We start from the raw sequence: 12,928 nt of genomic DNA, 5'->3' as shown, positions 1-12,928 counted from the left end.
TTTAAAAAATATAAAAGAAGAGAAAATTTAAGTGATAAGAGGCTATATGGGTATTGATAATTAATTAGGAACTAATCTGAAAATACATTCAGTGTATATTGTTATATATATAACTACATATATAATCAATATCCAATTATAGTCAGCATTCAGTAACTCCAGGTTTCACATCCACAAATTCAACCAATTTTGGATTTAAAATATTCGGAAAAGAAATCTTAGAAAGTTCCTAAAAGCAAAATTTGAATTTGCCTCTCGCTGAGCACCTATGCTTAATTCATGTAAATGAAGTGATGTGTAGGCATACTCTGTTTTAGCTATATGTAAATGTAGATTGTATGCAAATACTATACCATTTTATATAAGGACTTGAACATTCGAAGATTTTGTTATCCTCAGGGGTCCTGGAACCAATACCCCATGGATATCAAGCGACAACTGTCTGTATATAATTATATGTAATGTAAAAATCTATGTATTCTCTTTGGTGATGAGGATATTCTGGAAATACTTATGAAAAGAATTGTATAATAAGCTTAATTTAAATATTTTGTTCTGTTGCAGATCTGTGGTCAGTTGTTCACATGGTTTCGAGGCACAATGAGGCATGCTGGCTCTTGGAAACTCTGGCTCTGGGTGGCAGTGTTCCTGCTTCCTGCTTCCAGTTCCGTGACTGTCAGGGATAAGCCAGGTATCTGTCCAGGCCACCTCTTTTTCCAGTCACCAAATGTTAAATTATTTTTAAAAAACATGAAAATGAACTTGTTAAAGTTGAAGAGGCTGCAGATAAAATCCACTAAAATAAATTATTCATTGTTTCCCCCATGACCTTCATGTTGCACATTGAGAATTTCTAAAATTACCTCATTTTTTATATACATACTCTACTAGTCTAGCCTTTCCTTTCTCACATTGATATTTATAAATATAAATATATTTTTGTTCCTCTCTGTATATTTCTTCCTTTCCTCTTTAAGTTATAAGTTATTCAAGTTATTTAAATTATAACTATAGAAACCCCTCACTAATTAGGAGTAACTGGAGACATATCTAATCTTAATTAGAGAAAAGTGAAAAACAGAATAGGAGATATAAAAGGAAATGTGGTTTAATTATGTATCAATTTTGTAGTATCTCAGATGAAAAGATTAACAGTCATTAGAGCACTTTTTGAACTGAATGCATAATATTTATTTGTAATTATTAACTTCATAAAATTTCCAAGGGTCTTGAAGGCAATTTGAAACAATTACTTTCACCTCTAATTTTTATAAATGATTATGTGGCTAATTTGAAAGACTTCTCTTGAACATTGAGTATGTGTAAGTTACTGATCTAGGTGTACCTTAAAATTCAAGAGTTGAACTAGATACACTGAAGAAACTATTTGCTAAGCAAAGATACTTCAACTCTCCTTCTATGCAAAAGTTCACATATGATATATTCTGACAATGGTCAGATACGATGATATATTCTGAGTCTGTGAGTCTTATTCTGTTTATTCTTTTGACTATATTGTAATAAGTTTTGCTAACTTTTGAATTTGAAGTACACATAAAATAAAAACAATCTCACAAAGAAATAACAGATCTTAGTCTCTCAGAGTGTTATGTGTTTATGATTTTTTAATAACTTGGCAGGAGGTACATTTCCTAAAATAATCCACATGAAAGTTTGAATATTTTACCGCTATATAAATGATATACTGAGGATGTCTTACTTTTGAGGAGAAAACTTTCTTCAGTGAGTATTAAATCATGAGTGACTTATGGCAAAAAGAAATATAGGACAGGATAGGGCAGGGGAGTTTATTTTGAAAATGTTGCTACTCTTCTGAATTTCTTTATGTCTCTTCCTTTTAAAAGACATAGTAGGTAATGCAATTTGCAGCTTAATTAGGGGGAATAGGACTTTTTTTGATAAGCAAAGAAAATGAACCTTTGACTAAGTAGGACACAGTTTTTTGGCACATTCTAGTTCTTGATAATAATGATTTGAAAGATCGACATAAATGGTTTTCCAATTATAGTATAAGAGTCATCGGGGGTTATTGATTCCCAACCCTCAGCTTGCAGGACAGGCTGGGGTGAAATTCAGTCATTTACATCTTTAACAAGCTCCCCAGGTAAATCTAATGCATCATGTCTGAGGAAAACACGTGGAGAAACATTCACCTTTGGCATAATTGACTGACATTTCTTTTTTCTTTTCTTTTTCCTCAGCTGGTTGTCTTGCATCTTATGCTACCAGGTTCCTTTTATTTTATTTTTTTTTGGCTTTTTTTTTTTTTTTGCCTTTTATAATATTTTCTTTATTGTAGTAAGAACACTTAACATTTGATCTACCCTCTTAATAAATTTCTAAGAGTTTAATACAGTGCTGTTAACTACAGGCACAGTGTGGTACACCAGATCTCTGGAACATAATCATCTTGCAAAACTGAAACTTTCCCAGTTTGGGATTCCCCTGAATGTTTTGCTTTTCTGGCTTTGGTATCTCAGTTCTTTAATCAAGTTATATTGTATGTAAGACTACCAAAATGTATGTATTCTTGCCCAATTTACTTTACTAAATTAATCTTTCTGAAAAAGTTTCTTAGGAGTGTGAATTCAAAATTAATCTGAACTCTAACATGGTCCACATAACATAAAGCACTAAAAGGAAATTAAGAACAAAATGAAGAGTTGATTTTTATTATGCCATTTGGTAGAAGGTGCTCATGAAAGAACACATACTGAACATGCAGTGGCCGTTGCTTAACTTCAGGTATCATTTGCATTTATTAAAATGTCAGCACAGCACTGTCATAGGATTATTGAAGAAAATGACACGCTAGGCATGGCCTGATAGGGGGCTCTTCTTGTGTCTCGTGTAGCTGATTCACAGCACAAGGTTCCCGTTTTTAGTTTCCTCATGTGCAGACCTGTGTGTGTGGTCACCAACCATTTACCGGAGGGAAGTGATTACATCTAAAAATAAAATATAACCAATCTGAGAGAGAGGCTAAGGTTTCAGCTCTGAAGTCTGTGAAGTTGTCAACAGTCTACTGTTAAACCTAAATACATGAAGGATAAATTGAGTCTTTTAATTGCTTTTCTTACGTCTGTGGTGTGTTTGACGATTACTAGGAATATTGTCCCAGTTGGGACAAAATTTAAGAGTAATATGGAGCTATTCAATAACAACTTGAATATTAAAATCGTGATGCTATTAAGAATTCATTTAATATTTTTCATCAATTTTACTGTTCAAATTATGAGATAAGGCATATTTGCATATTTTCATGCTGCAGAAATCCTATTTGAATGTAGCAGTTTCAGCTCAGTTGTCAAAAGAGGGTGGGGAAGAGAATTGTATGAAAAATTATACATCATGTAAATCATCTCAAAACTTACTTTAATCAGTTACTTAAAACTTTCTTCAATGATAGAAACTCATGTTTCAAATAATTAAAAGTTCCTCTTTTTCCTTTTCTTAATCTGCTCTAAGACCAAGTATTGAATTATTGCCAAAAGTAATAATAAAAAAAAAAACTTGAGTAAGGAAAAGCAGCAAAATACAAAACAAAACAAAAAGATAAGACTGAATAAAGAGATGAAAGAATGCAAGTTAAATTATAATATTTCTTTTATTTATGGTATAACTTTAAGTTAAGTATATAGATTGAATTGATTATAAATTTGGGCCTCAAACTATCACATAAACCCCTTGAAACTAGTTTTCTATTAATTACAAGGAAATCCATTATTAAATCTGGCTTTTACTAATTGGCAAACATCACACTCTGAAATTCAGAGTAGAAAGTACACTGTCATATAGAGAAATTTATTTTGTGTTTTCAAGAATTCCATGTTTAATATGATCTTATGTAAGCATCCTACTACTGACAAAGGTATTTTGTAAGTCCTAAGTGGAGGAAAGCTTGTTAAGTGAAGATATGGCTGCTTTGGATACAAAAAAAATCAGTGAAATTTCTGTGGCCTTTTGTGACCTTTCTGTTAAAATGTCTTTGCACTCCCCCCCACCCCTTTTTTGGTCACTTTTCTATACTATTTTTGTTATATTCTGGTCCAGTGTGCTTTACCCATTTTGTTAACCAGTGTTTTTGTCCCAACCTAGAATACTCCATAGTCCCTTATCAGAGATATTGTCAAAGTACAATGTGAACAGGAGGGCGTGAGGGCAACTAGTAACAATAAAATGAAAAGGTGTTCTTCCCCTCAGTCCAGCAGGAAGTGTGTTTTAACCTTTTTTTTAAAAAAAAATGTGAAACACCCAAAAGCTCTTATTTTGATCTGTTTATGAAAGGAAAACAAACCATTTCTATATCTGTGGTAAATTGCTGCTCTTCATCTTCACTGACTCAAATGCTGTCATGAGTTTTGTCACTTAAGGTAAAGAAAACAATTTTCCTTAATACTGTTAATATTTCCTTAATAATGTTAGGAAAAAAAGAATGATAAATAGAGCATCTACAGAACAAGACAGATTTTACTTGTAATTTTACAGGTAGTAATAATTTCATAATATGTATACTCCTGAGGATATGAATAGGAAAAACGAAACAGGAAACAAATGGACAAGAGGTGTAATTTCTCAGGGGATAGTCCTCCTCTTCTCATCACATTGCTTATGTACTCTCATTCATTCCCATGGCTTTAATTATGACTTATATGTCAATCGGTCCCAAATTTACTTCACAGCCCGGACCTCTCTTTGAGTTTCATACCCATATTTCTAACTGACTATTCAATAACTTCTTTTAAATTTTTTAATGGCTTCTCAAACTTGACATTTCAAACTCCTCCTCTCTGACCGCAGATTTATTTACTCCTAGCCAAATCTTTTCTTCCTCTAGTGGGATTCATTTCAGTAAACTAAAGTTTTACTAAGCAAGCCAATTCTCGCTCCTCCCTGCATTCAATCCATTATCACGTCCTGTCGATTCTTATATCTCAATTCTTTCTCATTTCAATCTTTTTTGTCACCTCTTTAATACAAGCTACCATTGTATCAGGCCTCACAGAGTATGGGCATGCTAGTAAGGTTGCAATACGAAATACAGGACACCCAATTAAACTTGAAGATCAGCTAAATAATGAACATTTTTTAGTTTAAGTATGTTCCAAATATTGCATGGGGTATACTTATACTAAAAATATTTTTGTTATTAGACATTCAAATTTAATTGTACATTTTATATTTTTATTTGCTATATTGGGCAATCCTACATAATGTGAAGACAGGATAGGTTGTTTTCTTATATAGAATGGTCAAGGAAAGCTGCCCTCATGTGGGGACATTTAAGCAGAGACATGAAGACAGAGAGAGATGTGTGAACATCTGGAAAGCAGCACATACCAAAGCCCTGAAGCTGGGCATGCTCAGCATGTGGGAGAAATAACAAGAAAGGTCAGAAGATTGAAGTCCAGAGAGTGAGGAGGAGGCGGCGATGGGGCACATGCCACTGAGAAATGGATCTGTGCTGCTGCTCGTATTGTCAAATCTGACTTCCAAGCATGCAGTGTCTGTCAAAAGCTATACCTTGAACTTTGGTAAATTCATCAAAACAATACATGTGAGACCTCATGGGAGATGTTCAATCCTTACCCTCCAGGACTATTAGCAGATACCATGCAAATGGGTAGGCTTCTGAATTTATAGTTTTCAGTAACAAATCTTCCCTAAAGAGCTTTCAACAAGCCTTAATTCACAGTTAATTGATTATTGTAATTCCATGTTGCTCATAATACATTGTTATTTAGTACAAATGTATGTAAATATATATGTATACTTTAGCAAAGTTGAAGTAAAAAATATGTCTCCACTAGACAAATTATATATTTTCTTTCTGTGTAATTAGTAAAGAGGTATATAAATAGCTTAAGCAATACCAAGAACCCTCAACAAACTATAAAGAGTACAGTAGAACATGTTTACATCTATTTTTCATGATGCCTCTAATTTAATTTTCCCCTTTGTAGTGCATGAGGAATGACCTCACTTGCTTGCTTTTCCTAAGGTCAGAGGCCTCTGGCCACAGAGAGTGACTAGTCCATTTTCAGTATGAGCATCTGCAACGCTCATAAATCTTTTATGTATTAAATCAGTTGAAAAAAATGAAAAAATTAAAGAACATTTTAACTGGTCTGGGCTTCTTAGTTTTTTGAGAGGTGAAAGGGGGGAATTCAGTATGTTTTTGGTGAATGCTCTATTAAACTGAAGACTTTTATATGTATGGGTATAAAAAATACCAGAACAATGATAAGACAAATGTGCTTCAAAAGACATGTGATCTAATCTCAATACTAGAATGCTTACTAGATTGTATACAATAGAAGGCCAAATCAGCAGGTAAGAACAGTACAAAGATTTAGAGATTAAGGGGAAAAGTGATTTAAAAAAAAAAAAATGTTTCAAACTGAGAGTGAGAACAAAACGCATTTCTACTAAAGAATGAGGAGAGTTTTTTAAGTGTTCTATTGTTGTTGTTTTTTTAGAATATGGCTTCAAGATGCAATGATCAAAATAGAGAAAAAAATAGACTATTGGAAATTTGTGTTTTATTTTAACTTTGCCATTGAGTGGCTGGTTATGTGATCTGGGGGAAAAGTCACATAAATTCTCTTGAATGATTTGTTCTTAGATCCTTGGGATTCATTCTGATTTTTGGAGGGAGAGAAGGGTAAAAATCTTTTAAAATGTATGTATTTTTTTGTAAGTAATCTAGATAAAATCTAGATAATCTACTTAAATCTGACCTAGCTGCCTTCCTTTGTATTTCCTTTGCCTACTTTCAATATTGTTCCAACCCTATAAATTGCCCAAGTCCTTCAAGCCAAGTTAGGGAGAAAGTGGGTCTGACAATCACTAACAACATCTTAGCATGAATTTGTTAAAGATGTTTTTATTTTCTTTTCAAAAGTTCTGTTGATTGAAGGTTCCTAAGCAATGCATCTTTTGTGGTGAAATTTTAGAAATTACTTTCGAAATTTTTAGAAATTACTTTTTGAAACATTGCAGAGAACCTTTGAAATGGCACTGCTGCATTGATTCTCCTGACAGGATGTTTGGATATTTGGGTCTCATCAATGGTTCCTCAAGATAAATGCACATTTACTCAACAAGTGTGCTTTACTTTATACTAAAATGCATATGTCAATGCTCAAAGAAGTAACATTCAACTTGTGATAGCCACTTCTGCTGCCTTGTCATTCTTATGCAATGGATCCCTAAAACTTATGCATTCAGATTATTGAGTCCTGTATCTCACCCCCAAATAATTAACATTTAGTTTTTATTTGTTTTGTTTGGCTTTTCACAATAAAGCACATATTCCAAATGTATGGCACAATATTTGATTTTCGTAAACTGAAAGATGTGGAGAAATATTTTCATATACATTGCTGGAAATGTTGAAATCCATTCATTTCAAAGTGACAGGTTAATTACTTTGATATCATATATTCATTAAGTCCCTGGAAGAATTTAAGATATATACTGATTTCAACTTGGCAATGAGCCAGCATACATTCCCCTCCTTACTGAAGTGTCGTAGTAGGAAGTCCATTTGCACTGTCTTGAATTTTGTTTTGCCAATAAAAAAAGAAAAACAAAACAAAACAAAAAAACTTGGATTAAAAGTCCCCTCCCCTCTCAGATTCTAAGGGCCCTGTTTTGGCCTAAAGCCATTCCTGCCTTATAATGGGCCAAGGAGAATGCTGAGTTTCAATGACCCTTATCAATAGCCAGAGGACCTGAATCACCAGTTTCAAGGAAATTATTTACATTTGAGGGAGAGAGTCTTTCTCCAAAGAAAGTCAGAAAGAAAAGACCTAACTAGGTTTACTAAAAAGATTAAGAATTTTGTATCAGTATGGTCATTCATTATTCGTTTTGTTTTGCAAGAATCATTTTTAGCTTAAAGTATATTCTTACAGACACGTTGTTTTCCTTATTTTGTTGGGGTATTATACACACTAAGGTCAACTAATCTTACATGTAGAGTGCAATGAATTTTTATACATATTTATACATCTGTGTAACTGCCACTCAGATCAAAATATAGAACATTTACAGAATCTTAGGTTTCCCTGCATTGGATCCCAGTTGACAGCTCACTAAAGTAACTAGTACTTGACATAGATTAGTTGTACAACCTCTTGAAATTCATATAAATGGAATTATGTAGTAAGTGTTCTTTTGGAAATGGTATTTTTTCCATTTAAAATTATATCTGTAAGAATCATCCAGGTTGTTGCATGTGTCAGTGATTCATTCTGTTTTTTATTGCTGCATAGTTTTTCATTGTATATATCACAATTTATTCATTTATTCTCTTGCCAACAGATATTTGCGTTGTTTCCAGTTTTAGACTATTATGAGTAATGCTTCAATGAGTGTTCTCTTCCAAAAAGGCCATTTACATTCATTTTTTGCACTCATTTCTTTTGGGTCATTGAATTTCCAGGTCATAGAGTTCAGGTATATTTAGCTTTAGTATACGCTGCCAAACAGTTTTCTAAAGTGGTTGTACAGATTTCCATTCCCACAGCAATGTAGGAGAGTCATCCTTTCTCTATATCCTCAAAAACACTTAGTGTTGTCAATTCTTTAGTTTTTATTCATTTAGTAGTATCTCATTGTGGTTTTACTTTGCATTTCCCTGATTACTGATGTTAAGCACCCTCTCATATGCTAGTAGACAATTTGGATATTCTCTTTTGTGAAGTGTTTAAGTTGTCTTGCACATTTTCAGAATAGGGTTTTTAATCTTTTTCTTACTGATTTGTGAGAGTTCTTAGTATATTCTGGCTATGATACTTTATTGGGTATATGTGTTGCAATAGTCTGGCTCCTAATCTTGTCTTGTCTTCTCACTCCTTTAATGTTGTCTTTTGATTAATAAAGATTTTAATTTTAATGAAGTCCAACTTATCAATCTTTTATAATTAATGCATTCTGTATCCCTTACAGGAAATCTTTGCTACTCCAAGTTCATGGAGATTTTATATTTTTCTCTAGTCCTTTATTGTTTTACCTTTCAAATTTAGGTCTAAGATCATTCCTAATTTATTTCTGTGTGTGGTCTGAGGTAAGGATCGAGGTTCAATGTTTTTCTTTATGGAAATCTAATTGACCCAGAACTACAGATTGAAAAGACCATCTTTTTTCCACTGAATATCAGTGGTCCTTCAGTGGTAAATAAGGAGATCATATGTTCATGGGTCTGTTTTTAGACTCTACTGTTTTATTGATCTGTTTATCTATATATGTACCCATAAATCCCACATTATAAAATTCCTGGTATCTGATTGTGTAAGTTTTCTAGCTTGTTCTTCAATTTTGCCTTAGCAATTTTAGTTGTTGTTTTTTTTTTATAGTTCCATATAAATTTGAGAATCAGCTTGTCAGTTTTCACAGACACACAGACACACACACCCTATTGGGATTTTAATTGATATTGCCTTGAATCTAGAGATAAATTGACAATTGACATCCTAACAATATTGAGTCTTCCAGTCTAAATACCTGATTTATTCCTTCAGTTATTTAAGGATTTAATACCTCTCAACAATGTTCTTTAGTTTTCAGTGCAGAAATCTTGATAAGATGCTTGGTTTTTATAAAAATGACTGAATTCAGATTTAAAAATTGATAGTTTATAGATTGTCCAATTTTACTATTTTTAAGATCTGCAGTTATGTTAAGATCTCTGAGGTAGGAATTTCCCAAGAAGCTAAGTAATTTGTAAAATTATTCAGTGCTATACTTTCATTTATGTGTAGAGAAACTTTTAAATCTGATTAAATGGTAGCGCTTTTTAGAATCTGATTTATTTTTGGGGTTAGATATATTAAGATGATGCCCTGTCACCACCCTTGAGCTCTGTGATATATTTATTAAAGAAAAGGCTGAGGGGATCAGCAGTTAAACCAGAGAATCAGTAGTTTCCACCTTCCACAGAGCAGGCGATCAATTTGATTTTAAGCAGTTTATCTTTCTTCTATATTAAAAACTTTTAGGTCATTAAACCCAAACACGAATTTTAGACATGGAAAATTAAGATTGTGATTGCATAATGCCAAGACGTTTATTTAATTTAGTTTAAGAAAGTCTCTCCAGTTGTACGGTTACCAGTGCATATTCTAAAAATGAGCTGCAATTTTGTCTAATTTTCTGAATTGACTATGACATTCCCAGAATCTAGCCTGAATTAGATTTAAACATATCCCAGGTAATAAAAAAAAATTAGTGTATGAATGCACATTATTATATGAGTGTGTTGTGGTAGTATTGAATGTGTAAATTCACTGTGAGTGGAGACAAACTTTATCTTTTATTTCTTTGAATATTATTGTTTGAATATTACCTTCTTTGAATATTATGGTTTGAATATTACCTTCTCAATGACTTTATCTCTTTTTTTTTTTCATTATAAGGCACTTTTGTGTAGCAGAGACCTTTACATTTTTGCTTTTTAATTTCATTTTAATAACTTCCATCTATGTTACTACCTTCGTCAGTTCAGGCTGCTCTAACAAGAATACCATAGGCTGAGTGGCTTAACCATCGAACATTTATTTCACACATTTTAGGAGGCTGGGGAGTCCAAGTTCAGGGTGCTAGCATGGAGAAGTTGTGGCAAGGGCCCTTTTTCTGGTTTTCTCACGTGGCAGAGAAAGAAAAGGGTCTTCTGTTTCTCTATCCCTTTATAAGGAAATCAGCACCATCATGAGGTCTCTATAACATGACCTCATCCAAAACTAATTACCTCACAAGGCCCCACCTTCAAATACCATCACATTGTGGATTAAGGCCTCAACATATGAATTTGGGTGAGATAGGGGAACAATCGGTCCACAGTCGTCTTTTTCTGCTTTAGTCTAATATCATTTGACACCAAAATCTGAATTAAAGTTATGTTAAAATATAATAGTAGTTAGTTCACTTGTTTTAAAATTGGAATATACTTGGCCCGTGAAAATTAAATGATACTAAAGCTAGCTAATTTCTTAATGTCAAATATATACCAACAATTAGAATGTTAAAATAATAATGATAATGATAATAGTTAACACTAACAAGCATACACTGCATACCAGGCACTGTTCTGAGCACTTCATATACATGTACATGTAATCTTTACAAACGCACTAGTGGGTAGGTTAAAACTCATCCTCATTTTACAGAAATTTAATAAAATGGTTTAATTTATTTCCATTTTTTAAAGTTTTTGATTGTATTGTATTTTATTTGAAAGAATTGATAGAAAATGTAGTGCAAATCCTCAATACTTTTTTTTTAATAGAAAAACAATGTCCTATACTGAGAACAGAGGGACATCAGTTTATACAAGACAACAGAGATAAGCTTGAAGTTCCAGGTAAGTGTTATAATCCTTTACAGAGAAAATTTTGTGTAAAATTATCACTAAACATGTAATATATTGTAGTTGATTCCTTGACATTGTAATTTAAAACGATAACATCAGTATAAAAAAATTAAAAGCAAAGTATATGGATAATGTTGAAAATATGCTGAAAACAGTTCTGTATTGTTTAAGTGAACACTAACAACAACGCAAACTCTTGGAGAAAAAATGTTATTTAAAATTACAAAAGCTGTATACATCGTAGAAATTTGGAAAAAAGAAAAAAGAATTTATGCAACAGAAAATCTTACTACCCAAATATAGTCATGATTCCCATTTTGGTGTATCATTCCTATCTTTTTCTCTTTCTTCCTTTCGTTCCATTCATTCTCCTTCTCTTGCTCTCTTCCCCGCCACTTCCACCACATACACATGCATGCACACAATCATAATACATATATTCTATTTGAAGTCTAAGCATTTCCCCTTATCAGCATACAGTCTTCTAAAGTGGTAATATTTTTTACTTAACTAATTTTCTGTCTTTAGCCATTAGAGCTGCTACAATGAACTACTCTGTTTATTTACTTTGGATAATTCCCTAGACTAAAGAGAATTAATATTTGAGCCCTTTGAAACCTACTTTATTTTCTTCTATCCTAAAAGGAGAAAAATGAAGTAGAGAAATTTTGCTGATCCCAAACAGCAGGATTTTGCTTGAAATAAATCAGTCTAAAGATAAGGACAACAAAAAATCCTATTTAAAAATCAATATCTCTGTGAGTTTACTAAATGTAATGAAACTACTAGATTAAATCATTTGTCACGTTTTCCAGGTTTTGACCTAGGAGAAAGCTTTTCTTTGAGACATGCATTTTGTGAAGGTGATAAAACCTGTTTCAAATTGGGAAGTACACTACTTATTAGAGATACCATGTAAGTAAAATAGTTTTTCTTTACATTTTAACTATTTCCATTAACTGTTTAACTGTTTACATAAACTATTTTCTAAGGAGATTTTAAATAATTTGTTAAAAAATAAAAATCTCAATTTTTTATACTCACTTGAATGCTGTAGTAAATGTTCTGTTTGTATATTTGTTGTTTTTAATAATCTTTGCAATCTGATCTTGCTCTATGGTGTAAATGCCACTTACATGTACAGATAGAGACATCATCTTTAGAGAATAATTTGTTTTCAAAGAAATATTATTTTTGTTCAACATAGACATGACCAAAATTAGATTTTATAATGTAAACTTTAACACATAAGTCATGATGCAGACTTAGAGACAAAAGGCTGATTTATCATATTTATTCACATAGATAAGCTTCATGCTAAATTAAAATAAAATAACTTAGCCCTTACGTATTCATATTATATAATGTATAAAGTAAATAGTAAAGAAAAACTGTTTTTTTTTTTTTTTCAGTCTCGGTGAAACACATGAGTCAAAGATGAATCCAAGGTTTTTGGCTCAAACAACTCGGTATAGAGTGGGATGATTTACTGAGATGGAGAACAACAGGGAGGAAGATTTCAGGGAAGAACAT

The 12,928-nt window shown here is 32.3% G+C and overlaps 1 protein-coding gene across 1 annotated transcript in view; it reads left to right on the top strand.

The window, feature by feature from the left end:
• Nucleotides 1-600: 600 nt before the first annotated feature.
• The window catches only part of COL19A1 (collagen type XIX alpha 1 chain), a 279,851-nt gene continuing 267,523 nt past the window's right edge, over nt 601-12,928 (top strand). The window contains exons 1-3 of the mRNA XM_006926816.1: nt 601-691; nt 11,312-11,386; nt 12,211-12,310. Of these exons, the coding sequence (XP_006926878.1) occupies nt 601-691; nt 11,312-11,386; nt 12,211-12,310 (266 nt within the window). The remainder of the gene's footprint in view (nt 692-11,311; nt 11,387-12,210; nt 12,311-12,928) is intronic.

Source organism: Pteropus alecto, unplaced genomic scaffold (genome assembly GCF_000325575.1).
Source record: "Pteropus alecto unplaced genomic scaffold, ASM32557v1 scaffold7, whole genome shotgun sequence".
Taxonomy (NCBI): Eukaryota; Metazoa; Chordata; class Mammalia; order Chiroptera; family Pteropodidae; genus Pteropus; species Pteropus alecto.
Note: the sequence above shows the minus strand (reverse complement) of the source record. Positions and strands in the feature narration are given on the sequence as shown.